The 27865-nt window shown below is 49.6% G+C and overlaps 1 protein-coding gene across 9 annotated transcripts in view; it reads left to right on the top strand.

Moving 5' to 3' along the window:
• The window catches only part of SEPTIN6 (septin 6), a 59475-nt gene that overhangs the window by 10407 nt on the left and 21203 nt on the right, over positions 1-27865 (top strand). For all 9 annotated transcript variants that reach the window (XM_032329580.1, XM_032329579.1, XM_032329578.1 and 6 more), the window contains 3 exons: positions 7238-7352; positions 14512-14707; positions 26275-26461. In XM_032329580.1, the coding sequence (XP_032185471.1) occupies positions 7238-7352; positions 14512-14707; positions 26275-26461 (498 nt within the window). The remainder of the gene's footprint in view (positions 1-7237; positions 7353-14511; positions 14708-26274; positions 26462-27865) is intronic.

The following is a 27865-nucleotide window of genomic DNA, read 5'->3' as shown; positions in this document are numbered from 1 at the left end:
AGGGAGACAGGGACTGCCCATCGGGGTGCTTATGGGACTCTGTTTTCAGAATAACAGCAATGGGAGCAAGTTGCACAGCTGGAACCGCCATAACTCGTTCTTAGTAACTTGCACCTTTGAATATTCAATTAAAAAATGAAATTGGTGTGTCCCCAGGGGACGAGGCGGAAGAGAAAGAGAGCGGTGTTTCTGCCCGTGATATGAAATGTGGTATAACGTATTTCAAACCACAGGTGACTGCAGATGGGGAGAAAACAGGAAATGTAATGGGGGGGGAGGGGGGCTCTCCCAATTCTCAGGAGCACTCTTTCATTTTGCCTTCCTTTTAGCTCTTCTCAGATTTGGCATCCTAATTACCCCTGCTGCAAAGCTGAGTGAGAGCTCTCTTTTCTTGTATTAAAAATGTTTTTAAATGACATGGGTATTGTGTGAATACATTCATGCTGTAAAAGGATCAAATAATACGGAAGCATACAGACTAGCCCCTTGTGTAAGCCCCTGTTTCAGTATCGCTCCCCCGAGGTAGCCACCGACGTTCCTGGGTTTGGTGGGACTTTTTTCTTGGCTTCTTTCTATGCATTCACAACCATTTATGCGCAAGCACACATATATCGGGCTTTTTTTTTTTTTTTGCACATGTGGTCTCCCCCTGTGCTGCTTGTTCTTCAGCCTCTTTTTTCTACATTGGAATATGTCTTGGAGATATTTGCCTTGGCACATACAGACCTGCTGCATTCTTCTTCCTTTTCAAGGATTTATTTATGTATTTAATTTATTATTTTTAAAAGATTTTTATTTTATTTATTTGACAGAGAGCGAGCACAAGTAGAGGGAGCCCCAGGCAGAGGGAAAGACAAGCAGGCTCCTCCCTGAGTGGGAAGCCTAACGCTGGATTCAATCCCAGGACCCTGGGATCGTGACCTGAACCGAAGGCAGACGCTTAACCAACTGAGCCACCCAGGCGCCCCTATTTATTTATTTTAGGGAGGGAGAGAGAGAGAGAGAGAAAGAGAGAGAGAGAGAGTGAGTACACATGAGTGGGGGGAGGGCAGAGGGAGAGGGAGAGAGAGAACCTCAAGCAGGCTCCCCGCTGAGTGCAGAGCCTGATGTGGGGGCTCATCCCACGACCCCGAGATCACAAACTGAGCAGAAACCAAGAGTCGGGTGCTCAAGAAACTGAGCCACCCTTGTGCCCCAAGACCTACCGCATTCTTCTTAACGCCTGCAGAATATTCTAGAATATACATGTACCATAATTTAGTTAAATATTTTTCTATTTTCAGACATTTATGAGTTTTCGCCCTAGTATTTCAGTATTGTCATCATGCTGTAATGAAGTTCCTTGTACATGGATCTTTGTACAGATACTAACTTTCTGCAGAATAGATTCCTAGGGAGGTTGCAGGGTGACAGGAGATGGGCCCTTAAAAAAAAAAAAGATTTTATTGATTTATTTGAGAGACGGTGTGAGAACACATAAGTTGGGGGTGGGGGAGGATCAGAGGGAGAGGGAGAAGCAGACTCCCCGCTGTGCAGGGAGCCGGATGCAGGACTCGATCCCAGGACCCTGGGATCATGAACTGAGCCGAAGGCAGATGCCACCCAGGTGCCCCAGAGATGGGTGACTGTGGCCCTTCTGACATCTCAGTTCCAGCCTTAAACATGGCACCCACCACCTGCTACTCCAGATGATAACTTGAGGTAGGGCCAAGCTGTCAATTCCATCTTCTCTTGCACACATTGTAATCCAGGGAATGGGCAGTTAACTGCAGTCAGAGTAATTAAGGCCTCAGGTAATCAGGCCACCTTAAGAAGAAAGAGGAAAGAGATAAGATAGCAGAGCTTTAATGAGGGAGAGGACAGAAACTTCCAGGGGCTGTCCTGGGGTCAGTGTACATTCAGTCCAATGTCCTTTTTGCCTCTACATATTTAGCTCTGAACAATGAGGACTAATACTCATAATGATGACCTTGACATCTTATAAGATTTATCAAAACAAGAGTCAATGGTGCTTGCTAGACAGGATTTCCTAAAGCAGGAAATATATACACAAATACATTTTTGAAGCTTTCTCAACTACAAGCACTGAGACAAAAAGTTTTCTTCTCAAATCTTAGCAAGAAAAACACAGTAACCAGATCCCATGTCCCCTCGTCCCCAAACCTCCCAGTTAATTTTTGCGTATTGGATAGACACTAGGTAAAAAGACACAGAAGAAATAAGGATTCTAAATTCACCAAATTCACCAAATTTCAGATTAATGGTTATTTCTCTGTAATTCTTCCTGACTTCAAACTTGGCCTCTGGTGCTAGAAAATTATTGGGTCATGTCTTTTTTTTTTTTTTAAGATTTTATTTATTTATTTGACACAGAGAGAGATCACAAGTAGGCAGAGAGGCAGGCAGAGAGAGAGAGAGGAGGAAGCAGGCTCCCTGCAGAGCAGAGAGCCCGATGCGGGGCTCGATCCCAGGACCCTGAGATCATGACTCAAGCCAAAGGCAGCGGCTTAACCCACTGAGCCACCCAGGCGCCCCTGGGTCATGTCTTATTTTTCTGATCATTTCCCTCGTGTGGAAGAATCCTTTCCATCCTCCCATTCCTTACTTGTGGGCATTTCCTATATTCAATCTCCAGCTCTTTTCTGTACAATCTCTTGGAGAACACATCCAGTTTCATACCTCCCACTCCTAAATTCATACCCCAGTCCTGAATTCTCCTTGAGCCTACAGTCCCATATGGGTAAGTAATTGTTGGATTTCTTCTCCTGCATATCTCACCAGAAAATCAAAACTGTCATATTTTCCTTAACGTACAGAATGCTTTGGGGCACCTGGGTGGCTCAGTCGGTTGAATGTCCAACTCTTGATTTCAGCTCAGGTCGTGATCTCAGAGTCCTGGGATCGAGCCCTGCGTTGAGCTCCGTGCTCAGCTCTGAGTCTTCTTGGCCCTCTCCCTCTGCTTCTCCCCTGGCTCGTGCTCTTGCTCTTTCTCTCTCTCAAATAAATAAATAAAAGTCTTTAAAAACATGCTTTTACAAATCCAGAAGACAGAGACAAGCACCAATTAAAAAAAAATGGGCAAGGACATGAATAGGCAACTCACATATATGTGTACCTTGTACACATGCATGTATAGAGTTGAACCATAAAAAGAATGTTCACCTTCACTAATACAAGCGGTTAAACGTCGTGATGCCATTTTTCAATGATCCTTTCACAGTGGTTTAAAAGCCTCAGAAACTTAGGGTTGGTCTAAGTATAGGTAAACAGACCCTCTCCTGTATAAGTACCGCGCGCTAACCGATTGCGCCACTGGAGCTCCGCTTAAACAGACCCTCTCCTGTATTGGTGGTGGAAATAAGACGTTTGTACTATTCTCTATTGAATGATTTCGCAATATGTACCAAAGTCTTTCAAAGGTGTGTGCCCTTGGACCCAGTGGGCTTCAGTTCTAGGAATTTAACTTAAGACAATAATCAAAGATCTATGCAAACCTGTAAGGACAAGAATTATTGTTTCTATTGTTTAAAACTTGGAAACATGTGGAATGTCTAGCAGTGGAAGATTAGTTCTGTAGAATGCTATGTGGCCAGTACAAATAATGTTTTAGAAGTATGCTTAATTTCTCAGGAAAACATCCACACTCTTGTTAAGTGTCAGGCTACGAAAAGGAATATATAGAATTATCCCTATTTTGTAAGAAACAAAAGGTATACAGAACACATGAATGTTATGAGTGTTTGTTGTTTTCTCTTTTATCATTTTCCCTGTGTTGTAAAATTTCTACAGCGAACTTGCTTTTTAGAAACTAAAACCCCCCATAAATGTAATGTTTCTTAATAGCTTATTTAAAACCAGAATCCTCCATTTCCCCCACTGAACAAGCACCCTTTCCTGGCTTCTCTTTTTTCTGCCCATGGTGCCACCAATCCAAGCTCCCAGGCTCAGAACCTTGTGATTGCCCTGCGCTTCACTCCCACTTACCCGATCACTGATGGAGCGATCACCCTTCGGGAGGACATGTCTCAAGTCTGTTCCTCCCTCCTGAGTCCCAAGTCAGAGCAGCTCAGTTCAACCAGCATTTATTGGCACCGTGCCTGGATGTCACTCTGCCAGGATCATGTTATTGGAGTCATCTGTCTTCCTGCTTCAGCTCTCTCTCTCCTCCAGTCAATCAAACGTCCTGCAGCTGGAATGATCTTTCAAAAAACGCCACTTGTATCATGCTCAAAAACACTCAAAGGGCCCCCAAATGCCGTTGCCTAGGAAATAAAGCCCATACTCTTTCTTCTTCTATTTAAGGCTCTTTACAGCACTGTGCTAGGTGGGAGGGAACAGTGGCAGGGGGAGGGGGGCACATGGGAGGTTCTTGGTGAGTTGTTGACAATGTAGGAAGTCTTTAAGAATAAGGTGTGGAAGGGGGCTTGGGTGGCTGAGTCAGTTAAGCATAGACTCTTGATTTCGGCTCAGGTCATGATCTCAAGGTCGTGAGATGGAGCCCCATGTCGGGCTCTCTGTAGGGCTCCGCACTGGGCGTGGAGCCTGCTTATGATTCTCTCCTGTCCCTCCCCCTGCCCTCTCTCTCTCTCTCTCTTTTTAAAAGATTTAGCTGTTCATTTACTTTAGAGAGAGAGAGAAGTGCTGGGAGGGGGCAGAGGGAGAGGAACCCAAGGAGACTCTGCACCTAGCGTGGAGCCTGACCCAGGCTCCATCCTATGACTCCATCCCATGACTTCACCTGAGCTGAAACCAAGAGTCTAACGCTCAACCCACTGAGCCACGCAGGCACCCATCTCTCCCTCTCTTAATTAAAAAAAAAAAAAAAGTAGGAAGAAGAGGAGGGGCACCTGGGTGGCTCAATCTGTTAAGCATCTATCTTTGGCTCAGGTCCCAGGGTCCTGGGATCAAACCCCGTGATGGGCTCCCTGCTCTGTGGGCAGCCTGCTTCTCCCTCTGCTGCTACCCTCTGCTGGGCTCTCTCTCTTCCTGTCAGTAAATATGTCAGTAAATAAATAAAATCCAGGGACACCTGGGCGGCTCGGGGGGTTAAGCCTCTGCCTTCAGCTCAGGTCATGATCTCAGGGTCCTGGGATCGAGTCCTGCATCAGGCTCTCTGCTCAGCAGGGAGCCTGCTTCCCCCACCCCCCTCTGCCTGCCTCTCTGCCTACTTATGATCTCTGTCTTCAAAAAATAAATAAAATATTTTAAATAAATAAGTAAATAAATAAAATCTTGAAAAGAAAAGGAGTAGCTTTCTTCCCACGTCTCCACTATGTTCAGTTTGAAAATTCTCTTTCCTTTTGGCGCTTGGACCAGAGGCCAGAGTTTCATGGTGCTGAATTTGGAGACAGGAAGAGGCAGCCAGGGCCGATAAAATATGGCTCAGGAAACCTCAGCTCCAAGTGTGTCCCAATTTCCGATGCCTGCTATGTAGGAGGACCCGCGGAGAAAGCCTACTTTGGCTCTTAAGTCTCTGTCTCCCCTGCCATGTTGAGGACCAAGAACAACTGGTGGGAAACTTGCATCTTCGTTTGTTTGCTCTAAGAAAAAGGAGGAGGAAGGGGTGAGGGGAAGCAGAAAGGGGTGCATGTAGAACCAGCGCCCAAGGGCCGTGGCCCACGCAGGAAACCCAGCTGTTCTCAGGTGCCCCTCTGGGGCCCGTCAGACACCAGCTCAGACTGAACTTTGGCATATGGTTGTGTGTCAGGAACACTCCGCTGGGAGGGCGTGGGGGAAGACGTGTGAGGGTAAGGAACTTTCCAGATGGCAGTCCCGGCCCTAGCCCTGTCTCTCGCTCTTGGAAGACCCGACGGCATGACTGGGTGAAGGGGCTACCTGGGCCGCCGTTCTGGCAACAGCAGCTGTGGATAGGCTCAGCCCATCCCTCTCCAAGTGCAAATGCGCACTTAGGGACCTAGCTTGAAAGCAGGTGCAGGCAGCAGAAAGTGCTGCCAGTTAACACAGCCCGGGATGCTGGGGCGGGCCTCCTGACATGGACCATGCCCTTCTTGGCTTGCTCTGGGTCCTTTTCTGGTTCCCTGAAATCTTGGTGGAGCTCCCACCCACCAGAAACTCCCAACTCCTTACATAGCCCGCCGGTGGTTCCTGTCTAGCTGCTTCGGACTGCCCTTCTCTCTTCCCGTGGGGCCGTTGGCAGTTAGCACTTTTCTTGAGTACACGCAGGCCTCTTTTTCCCCCCCCCTGGCTCCTTGGAAGCCTGCCCCAGTTTGAGGCTCTCCCTGCTTTACAAAACCACTAACAGTTAGAAGCGCTGGGACTAACAGGTGAAGCAAGGGCCCTCTGCTTTCCAGGGCTGAGAATGGCTTGGCTGACCTTGGAGACCAGGGAAGCAGGTGGGGGCAAGCACGGAGGCAGCTCTCTCAAGCTGGCGGGGGTGAGGGGGATTCCCAAGTGTCCCATGGCATCACGTGTTATTTGGGGACTCTGAGGAGAGGGGTAGCCTCCCGGAGCCCTAGCAGGAGCAGCTTCTGTCAATGGGAGGCTCCCCACATCCCAGGCACCACGCCCAGAGCTCATGGACCAATCGTCCGTGGGGTCCTCACCCCAGCCCTATGAGCTAGTCACTACTTGTCCCTGACTTGACAGATGGGCAAACTCAGAGGACTTAAGTAACTTGTCCGAGGTCAGAAGGTGAAGGGGGTGGGACTCTCACTGAGTCTCATTTCCAAGCCTAGTCTCTTGCCCTTTAAACTGCGCCCCCATTGTGTTTGCCCCCCATGGCCTGGAGAGAGGAGGAATTGCTTTCTGAAGTCCTTTTGTAATATTTACCGGATGCTTAGGCACGGACCAGGCCTTGTGCGAAGCTCCTTTGAGTCCCCCGACCAATGGACAGATGTGCAAGGAACCGGAGTCACGGGGAGATGACCTGGCTTTTCAGTGGTGGCGTGGAGCGTAACCCCATGACCGTGAACCTCGTCCCCTGACCCCGCCCTCCCCCACTGTCCCAGAAGCCACCTGGGCAGTTTGCTCTGCGTGGACCCATGGTGACCTTCACTGTGGAGCCCACAGAGGCCTGCACTTGAGAAGCCATGACTTCTAAGCCAGTGGCCCTTCTGCTTCGGGGCAGGGAGGAGCTAAGGGAAGATGGGGACCCACCCGGCTTGGGTTTGGGGGACTACTTCCTCGCTTGTGGGTCATATGCATAAGAAGGGAGAACCCAGATTGCTTTTAAGCACATTTTCATTTTCTCCCCTCTCCGCCTCCCCTCCCAAATTAGGGTGAAGGTTGCCGCACGGTCCCCCTGGCTGGACACGTGGGGTTTGACAGCTTGCCCGACCAGCTGGTGAATAAGTCCGTCAGCGAGGGCTTCTGCTTCAACATCCTGTGCGTGGGTGAGTATTTCCACAGCAGGAAACGCTATTACAGAATATGGATCCTTTAATGGCTGCATGTGGCTTGGCAGGTAATTAGGTTAAATACAGTGTCATTCCGGTCCATTTGCAAAAGTGTCTTCCTCCTTCTTCCTCTTTAATCCCTCTGTTTGCCTTTGTGAGCAGCCAGCCCTGATGATGTTTTTCCCTGCTCAGACCAGAACACCAGGCCGGACCTTGCAGGGAAACTGAGCCGTGTGACACCCAGTGGAAATTTTTGTAAGGAAGCTGGCTGGCTCAGCTACCGTGGTCAAGTTCACTTGGACTGCAGGAAATGGGAGCCAGGACAGGACTAGGAGGGAGGCTGATGGCTGTGGTAGGATGCCTGCCAATCGGCTGTGGGCAGCGGGGTGGGGCTCTCCTCTGCAGCCCTGTGGTGCTCCGTCTGAGCTCAAGGCGAAAGTTCTTTTCTTCCCTTTGAGCATATCTCCACTCAGGGATGCCTGGGTGGCTCAGGTGGTTAAGCTTCCGGCTCCCTGCTCAGTAGGGAACCTGCTTCTCCCTCATCCTCTGCCTGCTGCTCCCCCTGCTTGTGCTCGCTCTTTCTCTCTCTCTCTGACCAATAAATAAATAAGTGAAAATCTTAAAAAAAAAAAGTATATCTCCACGTGGACCCTTAGTCTCAAATGTGGGAGCCAGGTGTTCATCACCTCTCATGTGCTAATCACAGCGCCAAGAGAGTTCAGTAATGTTTGTGAAATGAATGAATGAGTTGACCCCAAGGGCACCATTCGTTCTATTTCTCAAACACTTTGCGTAGTAGCAATTCGAGTCCATCCTAGGACTCTGCGGTGCGAGCAGAGTGAGTACCATTTGTATCTTCACGGAGCAGATGGAGACCCAGACATCTGGGGAGGATAAGAGACTTGACTGGGGCAACGCAGAGTAGGTGGGGGAGCACGGACAAGGCCTGAGGTCTGGCTGTGACCCCTTGACCCTCTCACGGCTTCTCTAACTGCTGCCAGCAACATCTCTTGAGAACGCAAAGGCACTTCGGAAATGGTCAGGCACCAGCCACACAAACACGAGGAACAGCAGTTCCTTGACATTCTTAGGCTTTCCGAAGTCCCAGATTTGCAAACACGATGATAGCATACGATTTTCATTCTATTGGGCAGCAAAGTCTACCTGCACATTTTCAGCGCCCTTCTTCCAAACCTTAATGACTGTAGAAATACTATAATAGAGTCTGTTTGTCCACTGGTTGGAACACTCAGACACTCTTGTTGATTGCCCTTAGTTTTCTAGAGAGTGTATAGAGAACTCATTCATGTTGAGGCTCCAAACTCCCGTTGAACTGGATATTTTACTTTTAAAAAAATTTTTATTTTTTTATAATTTTTAAAAATGATTTTATTTATTTAACAGAGGGAGATCACAAGTAGGCAGAGAGGCAGGCAGAGAGTCGGGGGAAGCAGGCTCCATGCTGAGCAGAGAGCCCAACGCGGGGCTCTATCCCAGGACCCTGAGACCATAACCTGAGCCGAAGGCAGAGGCTTTAACCCACTGAGCCACCCAGGCACCCTGGATATTTTACTCTTTAATGTCATCTACAGTTCTATTTTCTAACTAGGGTCATTCATTTTCTTGGACTCTTTCTTTTTCTTTTCCTCCATCCTTAGAGCTCTCTTTGTTGTTTTTTTTTTTAAGGTTTTATTTATTTGACAGAGAGAGAGTGGGAGAGAAAGCGGGCACAAGCAGGGAGAGCAGCAGAGGGAGAGGGAGAAGCAGGCTCCTCACTTAGCGGGGGGCCCAACTCGGGGCTCGATCTCAGGACCCTGGGATCATGACCTGAACCGAAGGCAGACTCTTAACTGACTGAGCCACCCAGGGGCCCCCTTAGCACTCTTTCTCAATCATTTCCTGTAGGAGAATAACTGGGCACTCAGGGGACAAGTAGACAACAAGGAGGCCACTTCTTAGTATGGATGACAGGCAGTCCGCTAGGTTCGCTTACTGGCCAAATGACTGTCCCCACACGTCAGCTTGGGAACCCAGGAGATGACAATATGGGCGTCACAGAATTACATACCGTGGGCCTTGGCATCCAGAGCTAGGCCAGCAGTTCTTCAAGTGCTAGAAGTCGTCTACTCGTGGTTATGATGCGATGCTATTAAGAGAAGGACACAAAATAAACAGAAGCCACGGTGCTCAACACCGACGTGCCATCATGTCCAATATCAGCACTGCCAAATTGCTCTGATCTTTGGGTGTTGGCCAGCTTACTTTGCATAATATTTGATTACCGCAAAATTTCCACGCAAACATATTGGATTCCCTTGGTATCCCTCCCAGAGCTCCATACGACCTGCACTGAAGCCGAGGAGCTCAGAAGTGACAGGACAGACCCACCCTCATCAACCTGTCAACGAGGAGCCATCTGGCAGGTGACTGAGGCTCTAGGAGGGAGGCTGCAGAAATCGGAGTGGCCCTCCGAGGGCCGGAAGTGTAGTGCGCTTGGACCGCCGGACCATGGGCTCCCTCAGGGCCCTGAAGAGGAGGCAGCCAAGCTCAAGGCAAACGAGTGGGAGGAAGAGCGAACCCCTGTCCTCGAGGTCCCGCCCAGGCGCGGGACAGCGGCAGCCACTCGGCGTGCCCCTGCTGGGGTAGAATTTCTCCACCGCCCCAGACCCTTCAAGAGGGGAGGAGCAGGAAGGAGATCCTCACCCCCAAGAGTCACCCCCTCTTTTTCTTGCGGCACCTGCCAGGTCCCAGGAAATCACCCTAGTAGCTCCCCTCTTGGCGCTGCGGGGGCGCCTCGTGGATGCCCCGGCCTGGACTGGGTTCGTTTCATTCCCCATCCCTGATCCAAATAAGCCGGCAGCCCGCACACCTCCTGCTCTCTGTTCTCACAACCCTGTCATTGCTCAGAGAACCCACAATTTGGGCCGAGGTCATGAGCGGTTTAGATGGGCTCTTAGGCTGCAATCTCAGCCCAACCATGGGAATGGGTACTGTCACTGGCTTGGACAGGGGTCTGTAGCTTGCCTGCGGGAGGTGACCTTTTCTCCCGCAGGACTTTTGGTGGCCGTGCCTTCAGGCCTACAGCTGGTGCATAACTATCAGGTTTACTCCTGTAATGACTGTTCTCAGATAAGTCTGTTTGGGCCTAGCCTCTGTCCTCCCGAAGGATTTTTTTCTTCTTTCCTCAGAGGGCATGTTAAGGTCGAACTGATAGTAGCCCTAGCTTCAGTTATGAATAGAGACCTAGGACATTCGGATCACAGCATTGTTTATCTGGGTGCTGGGCTGGTGGCCGTAGGGGTCCAAGCCCCAGCAGACTGAGTACCCTCTACCCTGACGGGAGTGTGTGCCCAAGAGCACAGGTGCATGGTGGGACTGAGAGACAGAAGTTTTGTGAATCCAGAGCCTAATTCATATGTAAGGCTACCAATAAATGGCACCCAATAGAGGGCCTGTTATGACTCCTGTTATGACTTCTATAATTATTATTATTATGGAGTAATTACTGAGTGGGCTGAGGTTGCCCTCTCCATCCCCAACCCTCCCCCACCCCCGACAAAAAACATATACTAATCGCTTAGCTCTGTTAATGGCAAAGATCCCAGGAGCCTAGATCTAGTGCAGGAGGCCTCGGCCACCAGAGCCAGCAGGACCAATGTCCTGGGGCTGGTTGCTCCTTTCTGCCAGGAAGGAGCTCCAGAGGGACGCTGCCCTCCAAATGTACCAGCCCATGAGGAGTGCAGAGAGTCATAATGATAATATTTACTCTGAAGCTGCTCAGGATTCCAGGCTCAACTGGGCCGTGTTGAACTTGGAATAAAACACACACGAGAAGGAGATCTGCAACAGGCTGGGCGAGCCTGCTTCAGCACAACCCTCCGGGCCAGGCCTCAGCAAGGTTAGGAAGGAGAAGAGGGCAAGGTTACAGAGCCGACTATGACCTTGTTCCTGTCATTAGTCTCCCTAGGGTTCCTGGAGAGTTTTCTTGTTGAACCTGGGAGACGGCTCTCTTCATTCACAGCTGGCAGAGACCTCCGCTGCGGGGACCACGAGCTCCCTGCAAACAAGGACGGTGGCTATCCTGTGCACTGTTGTATCTTTCATCCCTAAAGTCATGCATGGCTCCAGTGAGAGGCCCTGTGAACATTTGTCGAGTGACAAATGAGCTGATACTGCATGCCCGTGGGACGCACTTGGGCTTATTGGTTATACGTCTGGGCTCCAGTGTCTGACTGGATTCAGGGCCCACTCTGCCAGTGACTCCTCAGGGACCCTAGACCAGTTCCTTCCTCCCACTATTTACAGATGAGGAAGGAGAGGAATGGAGAGACTGGGGAGTAGGGCAAATTCACACGGCTGGCAAGTGGCTTGGCTAACCCTTTCGTAACCAAAAGTCAAATAGTAATATCTACTTCCTAGGTTCATTGTGGGGAACAAATAAAGAAAGTTTCATGTCACAGCTGTGCCTGGTACGTTGAAAGTGCTCCAGAAGCCACCGCTATCATTATTAGTCTGAACCTGTTCGTTTTCTGGGGAATGCATCTGTCCGGGCAAAGGATGTGGACATTAGCGGCAGACAGGGAAAAAGGGTGGATTATCCCAGGCAGTGTAGTTTGAAAAAGCAGATCTCACGTTACACGTTTCCAGTGGAAATTCTTTGTTTAAAAAACCGGGTGTTTCCAGCATCCTATCTCCATCAAGCAAAGCGTGATGGAGTCTTCTGAGCCCGTGATGACGACCTTAAAAGGGTTAAGAAATCCCGCTGTCTGTTGGAGGAGGGAGGAGGAGAGAGAAATTGAACCCTGGGGACTCCCCAGGTTTCCTGTTGGAAACTGCCAAGTCCCCCACCTTCCTGCAGGGGTGTGGAGTCTGCTGACCTGACCCGATCCTCCTCCATGCTGGGTCCCCAGGGCAGCGTGGGAGAGGACCGCATCCTAGGCTCAGGCTGGGTCCATGCCAACCATGGAGAGGGACCCCCACACCCTGCAGGCTCCACACTGATGGACGAGCTCGCTTGATTCTCTGTCCTCTTCTCGGGTTGCATTTATCACAATTCCCTGGACGCCTGCGGGTTCCTGTCTTCCACTCATCGTTGGGCATCCAATAGCCACAGCCCTTTTGTGCTGGCAGGCATTCGGGTGGTCATTTGCCCTGCCGCTCCCTCCCCTGTGCGCTGCCCTGCCCTGCCCTGCTCTGTCTGGCGGCCCTCCATTCCTCCAGCTGTGCAAACAGCAGCCGCCTGAGCCGCCTCTGGGCACGGGCACGCCTGGGCTACTTACTCTGAGGAGCACGGAAGATGCCCCATCCCTGTTCTCTGAGGATCTTGGGATCAGGGGCTGGGGAGCCAGCTCTGGGTGCTAGGGGACAGGGCTCAGCACTCTAGGAGCTGCGGGGAACTTAGCTGAGAGCTCACGGAGCAGAAGGAGGTGGGGACGTCCCTGGAAAGTTCATCAGGCGCACACAAACATGGGCTCCAAGGGGCCCAGAGGGGAGGTGAGGGAGCCACCCGCTGTGTCCCCACATCAGCGGCTCTTGTCTCCTCTCAAGGGAGCTGTACCCCCACCTGGGGCGGGGAGAGGGGGTGATACATTCCGTTGCTTGGCTAAATGTGTCACCTCCCATGGCAAAGGCCCCATCTCACTCAATCCTTCTGGAGACCCAAATACTTCCTGTTCCTTTAGGGAGGGGGGGAATGGGGGGCCTCTTCTGGGAGAATCTTTGCCGCTAATAGGTATAGCAGACCTTGGCTGGAAACATGATCTGGGGGAGGGACCATTTCCCTGCACCCTGGCAATCCACCATGGTAGTGAGACCTGGCTATGAAGCTGGGTTGGGGGGCTGGGGAGCCAGGCTGAGTTGAATGTTCTTCTTGTTCTCAATCTCTCTCATCAGTCGCTACACACACAGAAAGCTCTTATCCGAGAGAGATTTGAAAAAGCGCCCCCTGTATTCATGGCTCATCATTCAGGATGAAAGGCAGGCAGGAGGCAGAGCTAGACACACCCAGAGGGCCGAAGGGGAAGGGCACGTGCGTTTACACGTTCCTGTGGTGCGGCTCTAACCCTAGCCCTGGAGAGCAGAAGAGCAGGGTGGTCCAGAAGAGGCAATCCGGGGTGATTAGCTACTGAACCCTTTATTCCTGGCATTCCTGACTCGCTGGAGGTTGGGGGGGTGCGGGCAGGGTGAAAGCCCAAATACGGTTTGGATCTCTGGAGATGACAAGCCTCTGTAGCGCCCAGCCCAGCTTGGGGCCTTCTGGCACATTCCTCCCCAACTCCCAGGCCACCAACTAACTCTCCTCCAACGTCTTCTTTCCCTGAAGACCCCTTGGCTCCTGGCAGTGGCTTGACCTCCCTCGGGTCTCTCAGGAATGACCTCCACAAAACTTCACCGGTGTCCGCAGGCTTTCCCCCGACTCCTCTCCCTGGGTGTGAAAGTCAAGACTTGAAATTCCAATGGTTTAGTTTATTAGTATCCCGCAGCCTGTTAGTTAAACAAACAAATGACTGGTTTGTTTGAAATTTAAGAAGAAGAATGTGTGGCCTGCTAATTTCCCTCCCCCTTAGCTAAAAATGGCCTCCCCACTGGGATACACATCCGGGCTTGTGCAGAGCGCAGTCTGGGCCCGGCAGGGAGGTGAGGTAGCGATGAAAACTGAAAACAGCCCTTTAATTTTTATCACAAAAGCTATGCATGTTCCACCTAGAAAACTTGGAAAATACACAGAAGCAAGAGGAGAGAAAGGAAAACCGCACATCACCCCCACTACGCAGTGATAGCCGTCTTGCTAAGAGTGTATTGTGTGCCCTTCTGGACTTTTTCCAGGTATAACTGCTACCTCTCCATCACTGCCTGCAACAGAGTTCTTTTTCTGACGATAAAAGCCGTGCGTCCGCAACCTTGAAATGACACAAAAATAGGAAGACTAAAAGGAAAATTACCCAGGTTCCACTCTCCTGAGATGCTCCTGCTGATACGTTGATGCAGTTCCTCTCAGTGTCTTCCACTTACCTGAGAGCCAACAGTCTTATCTAGTTTCACACACTCTTCAGTTACCGCGCACGTGCTCCCACGTCAATGAATACATGTCCAAAACCCAATGTGGGGTCCGCAGGGCCGTTGGGAACGGACCATAATTTAATCTTTTGCTTTTCAGGAGAGACAGGTTTGGGCAAGTCTACCCTCATGGACACCTTGTTCAACACCAAGTTTGAGGGGGAGCCGGCCACCCACACACAGCCGGGTGTCCAGCTCCGGTCCAACACCTATGACCTCCAAGAGAGTAACGTGGGGCTGAAGCTCACCATCGTTAGCACGGTGGGCTTTGGGGACCAGATCAACAAGGAGGACAGGTAAGGAAGGGGGCGGGGTGTGGAGGCTGGTGGGAGGCCATGGGGAGGAGCCCACCGTGGGGACCTGCCTGGATCTCCCCCCAAAATGGCCGTGGACATGTACCAAGCGCTGCCCTCCACCCCAGGTTTCCATTTTCACCAATCATTGTAGTCCATGCACTCTGCCAAAAGAAAGGTATCTTTCCGAGATACGTGGATGAGGTCTCTATTCCATGTGGCAGACACGTACTGAGTCCTTCCTACCTTGTGCCCCGACAATCTAAAAAGGAATGACTTTGTCTCTGGCCTTGAGGCACTCACAGGGGAGGCCAGTTTTGAACAAATAAGTTCCATCAAGTGTGATATGCTCTGGGAAGAGCAAGGTACAAAGAGGTAAAGGACAAGTAACAAAGAGCACACGAAGGAGACAACAAAGGTCTGGGAAGCCTTCCCTCCTCATCTGGACCTTGAAGGATGAACTCTTGCCAGACAGACAAGGGAATGGACGGAAGGGAAGTCCGGGCCGGGGGAATGCTTGTACAAAGGCGAAGTGTGGAAGACTATGGAATATTCTAGAGATCTATGGCTTCCTTGGTTTAGCTAGCTCAGAGGCAGATAGACTGTGGAGCTAATGAAGCTTAAGCTTCATGGCCCTCATTTGCATAGGCCCTGCCAAGTTCCTGGAACTAATTTTTCGTCCTAATGTTGTTTTGACTTTCTGGAGGGCCCTTCTTCTAAGTGCATAAGCTTGATGTCCCACAGTACCTATGTCTGCCCCTGGGCTGGGGCTTGGCGTGAGCGAGGGAAAAGTCGGGGGAGATGAGCCTGAAGAGGGAAGCAGAGTCAGGTCATGTGGGAATTTCTAGAATGTGCAGACATGGAGCCATTGAGAGGTTTTATGAAGTAGAATGAGATAGTCTTAGGGCGCCTGGGTGGCTCAGTCGGTTAAGCTTCTGCCTTTGGCTCAGGTCACCATCCCAGGGTCCTGGGATGGAGTCACGAGGTGGGCTTCCTGCTCATCCGGGAGCTGCTTCTCCCTCTCCCTGGCCCCTGCTTGTGTGTGCTCTTTCTCTCAAATAAGTAAATAAAACCTTTAAAAAAGAGAGAAGGAGATAGTCTGATTGGCCTTGAAGTAGGTTCTTTGGAAGGGTAGGGAGGGCAAGAAGACCAGTTCGGAGACTATTGGACCAATTAGATGGAGGCCAGAGTTAACACAGGTGCTGAGACAGGAAAGAGGAGGCAGGTTTGGTAAATATGGAGCAGGTAGAATCAACAGAACTCGCCAGAGACTTGGTATGGGGTTGTGAAGGCAAGAGAAGGATCTAGAATGAGGCCCAGATTTCTGGCTTTGGAGAGTGGACAAATGGTGGCAGCATTCAGCAGGAGAATTAATTTTAGACCTGTCGAGGTTGAGCTGTCCGTGGCCTACTGAGACCCCCTGATGACCTTCTGTGGTAGGCAGCTGAATATGCAGGGGTTAGAGGTCGGCAGAGGGTCAGCCCTGGAAATATCGATTGGGATTGTCAAGGTAGAGGTGCTGTGTTCCAACCGCAGACACATGCAAGATCACCCAGGGATCAGAGTGGAGTGTGGTAAACACTGGGGTATAGACAAAAAGCAGATGGAGCAAAGGACCCTTTCCGGCAACAGACTGAGCAGGAATACGCAGAGAGACTGCGGGGCTGTGGGGGGGGGGGGGCAGCTTGTGTTAAGAGTGGAGTGCGGGGTGGGGGGTGGGTGGGATGGCTAGACACCGGGATGTGTTGAGGGAGGGGGTCAGGTGCCATGTGCATTTCACTAGATGTCACATGGTTAGCACACGGTCCGTCTCAGAAAAGGCCATTCATCATTCTGAGCGGTGTCTGTTCATCCTTTGAGGATCCTCTTGCTTCTTAGCTGAACTGGATCTCCAGTTCGCCTGTTTCTCCCTTGAAGTTCCAACAATTGTACTCATTTACCGATAATGAGTAAATATATTTAGCTTCTTAATAATTGAACTGAATTTGGTTTTTCGTTGGAAATTCTAGACGGACATCTCTGCTTTTTATAGCTTTGCTTATTATGCTAATTTTGTTCCGTTGAGAATAAATCGGACCCTGGGCAAAGGGGATGGATATTTGGGGTCATCTCAGCTGCAGATGGCTCGGGAACTTTTCAATTAAATTTTTCACAATTCTTGGCAACATGCATTTAACATATCTGACATTGGAAACTGCTTTGGTAATGACAGTTTGGGAGGACTGAGCTGATACGGTCCCTTAGAGGCTAATCTACTTCCATTACATTGGTAATATCCTTATTGTTTTTCCTGATTATAAACATGATGCATACTAATACAAAATCAAATAATACAAACTCAAATAAGTAGAAATGAAAAGCCTCTCAGAAACTGGGCGGGAGAGCAGAGGTGGGGCAAGCTCCAGGGGTTTGTAATAAAAAGCAGTGTTTTCTCCATACTGATGGGATCATTTGGGCATAGATAAGTCAGTGCAGCCGCACTGAAGCAGAGAACCAGAATGCAATCCTTTACCCATGGTGCATGGTCTTCTAAGAAGAGCAGTGATTAAGGCCGTACCCTGGGGAAAGCCACTGTTTAATAAAAGATGCAGAAGCATGGGACGCCTGGGTGGTTCAGTTGGGTAAACGTCTGTCTTCAGCTCAGGTCATGATCCCAGGTCCTGGGATCGCGCCAAGCATCTGGCTCCCTGCTCAGCGGGGGTCTGTTTCTCCCTCTGCCTCTCCCCACCTGCTCGTGGATCCCTCGCACTCTTAACTCACTCTCTCTGTCAAATAAATGGATACAATCTTTCAAAATCCAAAAAGATGCAGGAGCACAGGAACTGAAGAAGGAGACAGAGGACAGGCTAGAAAGAGGTGTGTTGAGGAACTTAGGTTTTGGTCCAGACCGACCTGGGTTCAAATCCCATCTTGCTACTCATGAGCGATGTTGGTACAAGTGTTCTGTGCTGCTCTTGGCTTATTGATAACTATTGTCCTGGCTGGTCCCACGCTTGTGGCTTCTTACGATTGCAAGATGGTCTCAGCTATAAGGACCAGGGAACTTGGAGACCAGAAAAGTTTATTATTTGCAGGTCCTGGAAAGCACATGGCACAGCTGGGACCACACAGTGAGGTCGCAGGATAGAGAAAGAGAAACCGGGTGTGGGTCTGGCGTTCTGCTTTTATTGAGATGGAGAGTTTAGGTCTAGGATTTGGTGGGCTTGCTCTAGATGGATGAATTTATTTAGTTAGTTAGTTAGTTATTGGATTTTATTTATTCACTTGAGAGAGTGAGTGAGAGAGAGAGCACAAGCTGGGGGAAGTGTAGGGGTAAGGCAAATACCTAAAAAAAAAAGCAGTGCCCAACACAGAGTAACTAGGGAACAGAAGATATTGTTATGATCATTACTTTTATTGGTAGAAGAATCGAGGGAAAGTTGTACCATGTAGCATAATAGGAGAGAATAACAAATGGAACTGAAAAATATCCATTGGCTTTGGCAATGTGAGGGTCATTAATACACTAAGGAATAATAATTCCAGGGAAGTTGTGGGTGGAAGCTAAATGGCCATGAGTGAATGGAAGATAAGTAAGTAAAGGCATCAGAGTAGCAAAAAGAGCAACAGGACAGACAAGTGAGACTAAGATCATAATGCATGTTTACATGGGAATTTGCCATATGTAAGTCAGCAGGGAAAGAATGGACTATTCAAGCGAATGTGCTGGAAAAATAGGCCATCCATCAGGAAAAAATAAAACGAGACCATCCCACACAAACACTAGGCAAAAAATAGATTCCAGATGGATTAAAAACAAATTCTAAAAATATAAGGAGAAAATATAGAAGAATGTTTTTATAGCTTTAGGGATAAAGAAGGTTTTTCTAATTGTGACACAAAATCCCAAAGCCATGTAAGAAATGACTGACACGGGCGCCTGGGTGGCTCAGTGGGTTAAGCCGCTGCCTTCGGCTCAGGTCGTGATCTCAGGGTCCTGGGATCGAGGCCCGCATCGGGCTCTCTGCTCAGCAGGGAGCCTGCTTCCCTCTCTGTCTCTCTGCTTGCCTCTCCATCTACTTGTTATTTCTCTCTGTCAAATAAATAAATAAATCTTTAAAAAAAAAAAAAAAAGAAATGACTGACACATTTAAACTTTCTAAAATTAGAAGAAAAAAAAAACCTTTGCATACTGAAAGATGCTATAAACAAAAGACAAACTACAAACAGGGAGAAGATATTTGCAACCTATGTCACAGACAAATGATTCTTCTGAAGTGTGAAAAGAGCTTCTCCAGTTCAGTGAGAAATAAACAGGTAACTGACAGAAGGGTGGGGGAGAGGAATAGAAATTGACAACTAACCTACAAACCCAGACTCATCCCACAGTCACCAGTGTTTAGGGAAGAGCAAAATGAAACAAAGATTTTTTATCCATCAGAGTTGCAAAAATAAGAGACAAAGAGACAATGGCTGCTAACACCAGCTAATTTCATTCATGTTGCTGGGGAATGTAACTGGATACAGATGTTTTAAAGGGCAGATGTGGTGGGACATACTAAAATCTTAAATGTGGCTACCTTATGATCCAGCAATTCCACTTGTAAGAATACAGCCGAGGGAAACAATTGCACACGTTCATGAAAAACATACAGAAAGGGTGTTCACTGCCGCATTGGATATGGAATAAAAAAAAATTCGTAAGCACCTGACATTTCCACCAATAGAGCAGCTAAATGAGCTATGGTACAACCGTACCATGGAATACATTTGGCAGTTTAAAAAAAGGCAAATCTGTGTACACTCATGTGGGGATGTTATTAAGTGAAAAGAGAGGTTGCAGAATGATAATGATACACAGATCATGACGCCATTTGTATAAGCCCACCCTTCCCAGTGAAACACCAAACAGCCCCCCCACCAATCAATGCAGAGAAAAAGATCTGTGAGGTGAACAAACAAACTGAAATCGTAGTTACCTCCGAGGAGGGGAGATCGAGTCCCAGGTTGGGTGTAGAGATTACTACAAAAAATAAATACAAACTTAAAAAAAAGTCGCTTCTGACCTCTACACACTGCCTTATCTCTTTTTCCCAGTTCAGGAAAGCTTTTTAAAGGAGTGGTCTACACCCACTTTCTCTGTTTTTGAGGCTGAGAGAGAGAGGGTGAGGGCTTGAACGGGAATGGAAGCTTCGAGGACAGAGAGAAGGAGGCAGGTATGAGAGAAAGAATCCACAACACCTAGTAACCTAATTGATGTAGCGGATCTAGTTCAGTTGATAACATTACACTAAATGTCAACTGTGTGCCAGATACGTGTGAGGTGCCTGGGATACTAAGAAATAAGCAAGTTGTGGTTTAATGGAAGGGACTAATACGTAACCTACAAATTCTACACAGTGTAATGAATACCGTAACAAAGGCACATGGAGAGAGCTGTGGGGAAAAGTGTAGCCATCAGCAGAGCCTGGTGGGGGTTTAAGGTGGGGAGGAGGGGGTCAGGAATGGCTGAGCTAAGTCTTGAAATTGTGTGGGATGCGCACAAGTTAGCCCACTGGCATACTGTGGGTATTCGGTACCTATCTGTCGAGTGAATGAAACATACATTCGAGGGGAAAAGAAAATTTTAATAAAAATACCTCTAAGGTTTTATCTTCCAAGACAAAATGGATCCACTGAACGTTGTTAATGAGGGTGCCAATGAGGGTAGAAAACAGTCTACGATGTGTCAGAGACTGAGTGGGAATGAATGAATGAGTGAATGAATGATTCTCTCCAAAAGATCGCCATTTACCCATTAAATATTTATTGAACTTCTATTATATGCCAGGCCCTGTGGTAGGTGCAGAAGACAAGCTCTGTTCCTGAGGGAACAAAAGGCATAGGGCAGTAGTTGGATAGAAATGTGTGGTTGAGGGGGGTTGGGTTGAGGAAAGATCTTTCTTTTGAGATGAGGGAAGAGTTCAGCATATTTACAGGTTGAAGAGTCAGTCGGGGGCGAGGACCCCGGAGATGAAACAAGATTCTCAAAGAGCCTGAAAGCAATGAGAGCGAGTGCCCGGAGGGTGATGGGCCTGCACATGATGAGACGAGAGGGCGGTCGGAAAGGGCTGATTCCGTTTTAGAGGGGAGAGACTGGCAGGAAATTGAGCTGCTGTGAGGCTGGTGGCCCCAATTTTGTTGGTAATGTTGCAGCTGAGACATCTCTCGAAAGTGGAGATGTCACACGCGAACAAGTTTTGGAGCTCGAGGAAAGCAGTGAAAGTTTGGAAGGGTCCGTGGAGGCCATGGGAAGGGAGCCAGTCAAGGTCAAGGTTGCTATGTCTGAGGTTGGAGGCCGTGGCTTTGAGTGCCAAGACTTTTGTGATGGCCTCTAGCTAACTTCACCAGCCTCCGTGTGGGAGCAGAGGGCAGATCCCGAAATGTTTTCAGCGCAGCAATTTGCTGGCCCGCTAGGGTGGAGGGGAGATGAAGACGTTGATAAAAGAGTGTTTCAGGTCATCAGTCATGAGGTTCAGCCCGGGTGGAGAAGGAGATGAGGCCAGCGAGGGGCTGATTGCCAGTGAGACAATGGAGAGGTCAGGGTACCCCAGGAGTCCGTGAGGCAAAAGGTCAGGTGGAGGAGGATCCAAGGTGTCTAAGGTGTAAGACGGTTGGAAAGGTGAGAGGTCATGGTCAGAGAGCGGGGGGTTAGAGGATGTCTTGGGGGAAGCTGATGCGGCCAATGGTAAGATGTGTCGGTGGCTGAAGCCGATGGAGCCCGAGAGTTGTGGAGTTTGCACAATCAGGGAATAAAGAGGCTGAAGTGTGATGGGTTGTCCAGGAGCACACTGCTGATTGCTGACACCCAGACCGGGAGAGAGACTGCGTGGGTCAGGCGCCGCCAGAAGATGACAGAATAGGTCTCGAGCGAAAAAAAGGTTTTACGCTTAGGTAGAGGAGGAATTGTCTCGCAGTGGCACCGGGGGGCTGCAGGAAGGCCCACCCTGCTGACCCCAAGGCACACAGGCTGTGGGAGAGGACCTCTGGGTGGGACCAGGGAGTCTGCAGTTCCTACAAGCCCGCACGTTCGGCTCTGACCTTGTGCCTCCTTGGTTTTGCTGGCGGAGACGATTGTGTCAAGCACAGTGGGTGTGACCAGGCCTTGTAGGGTTGTGGTTGTGGGGGCACTCGGATGGCTGTGGCTACGCAGAGGACGGCACATGGGAGAGGGAAGAGACTGGGGTGACCTTGAGGTGTCTAGGAGGCGTGACTGGGGGTCGGTGAGCACTGCAGCCATGGAATGCATGAGACCGCCCAGGGATCACGTGTGTGCAATGTGTAGAATGACGGCAAAACATGGTCCAGGACGGAACCTTCGAGACAGGCCAATATTTAGGGTGAGTGAGAAAGAAGAGTTCTGGGGGCAGGAGAGAATGGCGGCAGGAAGCCAGAGGGCAGTGTTTCAGGAAGGGACTTGTCATCAGTGTCTAGAAAGATGACAGTTGAAAAGTGCTTGCTGAGGACGCCTGGGTGGCTCAATTGGTTGAGCGACTGCCTTCGGCTCAGGTCATGATCCCGGACTTCCAGGATCGAGTCCCGCATCGGGCTCCCAGCTCCGTGGGGAGTCTGCTTCTCCCTCTGACCTTCTCCTCCTGCTCTCTCTCACTCATTCTCTCTCAAATAAATAAGATCTTAAAAAAAAAAAAGAAAGAAAAGTGCTTGCTGAGGGGGTAGAATCGTTAGTTTTCTAGAATACGGCTGTTTAAGAACCCAAGGTAGTCATCTGGAAAACAATTCTAGTGAATACCAGTGCGGTGAGGTAGCCATTTTTTAAAAACATTTTATTTATTTGAGAGAGAGAGAGATCACAAGTAGGCAGAGAGGCAGGCAGAGAGAGAGGAAGGGAAGCAGGCTCCCCATGGAGCAGAGAGCCCAATGAGGAGCTCGATCCCAGGACCCCGGAATCGTGACCTGAGTCGAAGGCAGAGGGTTAACCACTGAGCCACCCAGGCACCCCAATTGTCTTCCTTTTAGAGACTGAGTAATACTCCATTGTCTGGCTCTCCCCCATTTTGTTTAGCGAGGCATCAGTTGATGGTTATCGGGTCGTTTTCATCTTTTGGCAATTGTGAATAGTTCTCCTTTCTGTACTAGCTCCCAGCTCCCTTGCCTTCTTCCTATTGAAAATCTCCTCAAGCTCGTTTCTGCCTCTGGACCATTACCTTTGTTATTCCTCTCCGGAATGCTCTTCTCCCAGATTCTCCCACAGCTGTCTTATACCTGTCCATGCAGTGCAGCTTAAAGGTCACATTGTCAGGGAAGCCTTCATGATCACTTTTTATCCCTATTATCTAAAGGAATAAGAAGTAGCATCCAGACTAGGAATTGGTTTTTTTAAATATTTTTTAAAGTATTATCATTTATTAAGAGAGAGCATGAGCAGAGGGAGAGGGAGAAGCTGATGCCCCGTTGAGCAAGGAACCAGATGTACGGCTCAGGGCTCGATCCCAGGACCCGGGGATCATGACCTGAGCCGAAAGCAGATGCTTAACCCACTGAGCCACCCGGGCGCCCCAGACCAGGAACTGTTCTGTGCCTTTGGACTCCTTAGCAATCTAGTGAGGTCTGTGGACTCATTCTTCAGATAACCATCTTAAATGCCTAAAATACGCCCATTATACTAACAATACACTTCCCCAAATATTTTCAATTTGTGATTTAGTAACCCCTGTTACTTTATTAGTTCCTGAAGTAATATCTACATGCAGCTTGAATAACTATCATAATTTAGAAGGTGTGTAAGTATAAATGCTATTTTGAGCTATTTGCAATAACTGTAATAGGAAGCGAAAGCATCAGTGATTTCTATTGACTGTGAAATCACACATATTGCTAAAATTACTGTAGATCATTATCTACATTTGTACTGAAAAACCGCTAAGCCTCGGTGAGGGCTCCGTGGAAACGATGTGGTTTTTTCCTACCCAAGTTGGTGGAATCTACGAATTCTCTCCATAGACCCCTTGGAAGTCTGTGGATCCCAGGTTAAGAGCTCATGCCCTAAAATGTGAAAGACACACAGTAGTGACAAGGAGGGATGGGTTACGTTGGAACTGGGCTTTTTTGGAAGACTTTCTTTTAGAGAGTGAGAGGGCAAGTGTGCGCCTGCGTGCACATGAGCGGGGGTGGGGGGGGCAGACAGAGAGACTCTCAAGCAGACTCCCTGCTGAGCGCAGAGGCTGTCTCGGGTCTCAATCTCACGACCTGAGCCAAAACCAAAGTCAGACACCCGACCCACGGAGCCGCCCAGGTGCCCCTTAGAACTGGGTTTTGTAGCAGCTGGAAGCCATTGCAGGAGGCCGGGGAGTGATGAGTGGGAGGAGAAAACTGTCTTCTCCATCGTTCCACAGAACCTGGGTGTGAGAGACAGAGAAATTTCCAGCTGAGAAGGCACATGAGGGAAGCCCTGTCTTTGAAGGGGAGTCGGGTATCGCCCGGGAGAAGGAAACATTTGTGCAGACACTGCCTGTGGGAGTGAGGGATTTGATGTATGGTGGACTGGAGGCCAGTGAGCACAGCAGAATGGGGTGGGGAATTCTTCCTATATTCCGGGTAAGTTGGACACCGAGGAGAAGATGAATCACCCAGGACTGGCCGGTTTGGCTGGTCTGATTCAGAGACTCCTAAGGGCCTGAGGCGGCAGCAGAAAGATAGGCCCAGGGCACCACCAGAGACTGAGGGGTGGGGGAGGGCGAGAAAAAACTCAAAACGCACTCTCTTCTTTCCTCCTCTGGTTCCTTTTGCAGAACAAAACAATGAAGTTAAAAAAAAAAAAGTTATGTTGGGGCGCCTGGGTGGCTCAGTGGGTTAAAGCCTCTGCCTTTGGCTCGGGTCATGATCCCAGGGTCCTGGGATCGAGCCCCACATCGGGCTCTCTGCTCAGTGGGGAGCCTGCTTCCTCCTCTCTGCCTGCCTCTCTGCCTACTTGTGATTTCTGTCAAATAAATAAATAAATCTTAAAAAAAAAAGTTATGTTAAGGAGGGAATAAAAAAGAAGCAGTGCCATAATTTGAATTCAAATGAGCCAATCCTCCAAAAATTACTTAGAGAGGTCAGAGGGGTGCAACCCCCTCCCTTGCTCCTAATTCTTCAGGAACCTTCTAAGGACCTCAGCAACCAAGAGATTCTTGGATGCTGTTCCCCTTCAGAATGATGTTTGGCTCAGAGGCATCAAAGGAAGGAAAAAAAAAAAAAGGATTTTATTTTTAGAATTTTCTCTGGGACTCCAAGATACCTTGCACCTGGATCTCTCCTCTGTATGTAGTGTTCAGAATCTAGGATTTAGGGGTTCTTTTTTTTTTTTTTTTTTTGGTAAGCTATTTTCCCTTCTGTAGCAGGGGGATCTTTCAGAAAGGTTCCAGTTGGGAGCTGCGGCCGGTGGGAAGCATTGGCCGGGCCCTGCTCTCTTTGATTCTGTTTCTGTCTCTGCCAGCTCACCGTGCTGGGTTTGAGAGCAAACCTTCTGGCTTGGATGGTGAGGCAGCGGACAGGCCGGTTGGGGGATGAGAGCAGAGGCAGAGCTGAAGCTGTGCTGACCTAGTTAGAGCTGAGGCAGGCTGCAGAGGTGGCAGAAATGGCCCCGGAGAGAAGAGAGAAGCTTCCCAGGACAGGGAGGAGCAGAGGACCGGCTCTGGTTTCAGACGCCCTGGCAAGACTTGGGGTCATAAAGGGGACTATGTGTAGAGACTGTGAGCTGGGTGTGTGTGTGTGTGTGTGTACACATGTGTGTAGGAGTGGACAATCTTTGCCAAATGTTGTCCACTTGCTTAGATTTTATAGTCATACTCTTGGAGGAAATGAAAACCGGAAAAATATGTGGACCTTAGGGGAGCTGGTGGGCAGTGTCATAAACCCAGTGAGACTGAGCAGAACCCAGGCTGTTCTGAAAAGCTCCCCCCGCAGTGGGTCAAGGAGCAGTCCCAGCCCCCACCAGGTCCCCAGCTCCCACACTAGGCACTGGGGGGAGACGCAGGGAGCACGGACGCAGAACCAGCCTGGAGCATAGTCAGCCCACCCCCGGGACTGCCCGCGGGCCCCACGCTGCCTCGGGCCCCCATGGGGGAGAGAGGAGTGCCCTCTGTGGCCTCTGGCCCTCAGAGGGACAGTCTATTTGAGGGAGTGGTCATCCTTGGCGAGTGACAGTAAGTGATCCGGTAGCCTAATTATTATTATTATTATTATTATTATTATTATTATTTTATGCTCCAGGGTCAGAGAAGAGATTTCTGGCAAAAGTGGGGAAGGCTTCGTGGAAGAGGAGGTGAACAGTCCCTGACCCTGAGGGGTGGGAGGGCAGGACTGGGCTGAGAAGGGAGACACGGGTGGTCCAGAGCAAAGGTACGCCCGGAGCTGAAGTTGGACCAAGGAGGTGGCGGGCCCTTGGGCCCGACAGGACAGGCAGGCCAATCAATGGGATATGGAGGAACCCAACTGGATGAAGAGAGTCAGATGACCCAGGGCATTTTAAACTTCGAGAAGGGACTGTCCCGAAAGCGCAGGTTTGGAAGCAGTTGGGCCATGTCTCTGCTCTTCCCCACCTCACCCCCCAGCTACAAGCCCATTGTGGAATTCATTGACGCCCAGTTCGAGGCTTACCTGCAGGAAGAGCTAAAGATCCGCAGGGTACTGCACACCTACCACGACTCCCGAATCCACGCCTGCTTGTACTTCATCGCCCCCACGGGCCATTCCCTAAAGTCTCTGGACCTCGTGACGATGAAGAAGCTGGACAGTAAGGTACGAAGGCAGGGGTGAGGGCGGGCGGGAGGCCAGGCACACGGAAATCCCCCTTACCAGTCTCTCGGGCCATTCAGGTGCCAGATTGCAGAAGATGCTCTGGGGCCTCCTCATCCTCCCCTTCATTCCCTGATCCTCCAGAGAGATGGTGTTCTTGATCCAGCACCCACGTTGTATGCTTTGTGATCTGTTTTCCCAGCATGGGGCATGGGTTAACCTCTGGGGGTTAAGGGTGGCTGCAAGCAAGATGGCCGCCTGGGCCTAGGGGCTCAGCCTTTGGCAACGGAGAGGTGTTTTCTTCTTTGCCCCAAGATTAACTGGCCAGTTCCAGAATCGAACATGGCAAACTGGATTTTGAAAGTTACTATTTCTATTATCAGTAATAATTTTAGTAACAGCAGCTAATGTTTGCTAAATCCTCATTATATGCCACTCTGAGGCAAGCACCATCTGGACGTCTCCTGGAATTCTCACAGCCCAGTAAGGCAAACACCGTCATTATCCCCCACTTACCGGAGGAGACACAGAGGCTCTAAGAGGTTAAGGGACTTGCCTGTTGTCATGCAGCTGGCTCCTGGCAGAGTGTAGATTTGAACTCAGATCCCTGGCGCCATGTTCTGTGGCCTCCAGGCCTGAGAAAGGTGGCTGCGGGAATCAGTCGTGTCCTTCCCTGAAAGGAACTCAAAAATGTAAGTCCCACGTCAGATGGAAATCAGACAAGGATTCATCCTCTGAAAGGACTATTTACTGTACAAAAGAATAAAGGCAAGATTCCTTAAAAAGCCTAATCCAATTTCCCCCTAACATTTCCTATGTGCCTGGCCCTGGGGCGAGTACCGTATATGCATTATTTTATTTCATCTTTCCAAGAATCCAAGGTGGTGGTTACCATTATGCCCACTTCCTCTTGAGAACACTGAGGCACAGAGAGCCAAGTGGCTTTCTCTAGGTCAGACAACTTGTAAGGAAGGGGTCCAGGATTTGGACCTGGCTGTCTCTGACTCCAAGGTATTTTATTTTGTGAAATTCTAATTTATATGCATTACTTAGTAGCCTATCCATGATAAAAAGACACTTTCAGCTCAAATCAAAATAGAAGCAAATTTTTGATTTTTTTGCCCCAGGATGCTCACCACCCACGAGAACTGGGCCGCTCTGGAAAGGTCGCTATGCCCTGCGTGTCCTGTATAGGGCAGCAGAGAGCCACGCACAGGTGGTCTGGTGGGTGGGTTGGGTGGAGTTAATCAGCCTTTGGCACATGCTGGTCCTGAGTCCATGGGGACACCATGGAAAGTGACAAGGAGAATTGGCTCTGTCTGCTGTTCCACCTTGGCAATGGCTTTGACCCTCCCACCACCCCCCGCTGCCCTGTGTCCTTCGAAGACTTCAAAGAACGTACCTGTA

The sequence above is a fragment of the Mustela erminea genome, chromosome X (genome assembly GCF_009829155.1).
Source record: "Mustela erminea isolate mMusErm1 chromosome X, mMusErm1.Pri, whole genome shotgun sequence".
NCBI classification, from domain to species: Eukaryota; Metazoa; Chordata; class Mammalia; order Carnivora; family Mustelidae; genus Mustela; species Mustela erminea.
The sequence above is the reverse complement of the archived record's forward strand: the minus strand, read 5'-3'. Positions and strand labels throughout refer to the sequence as shown.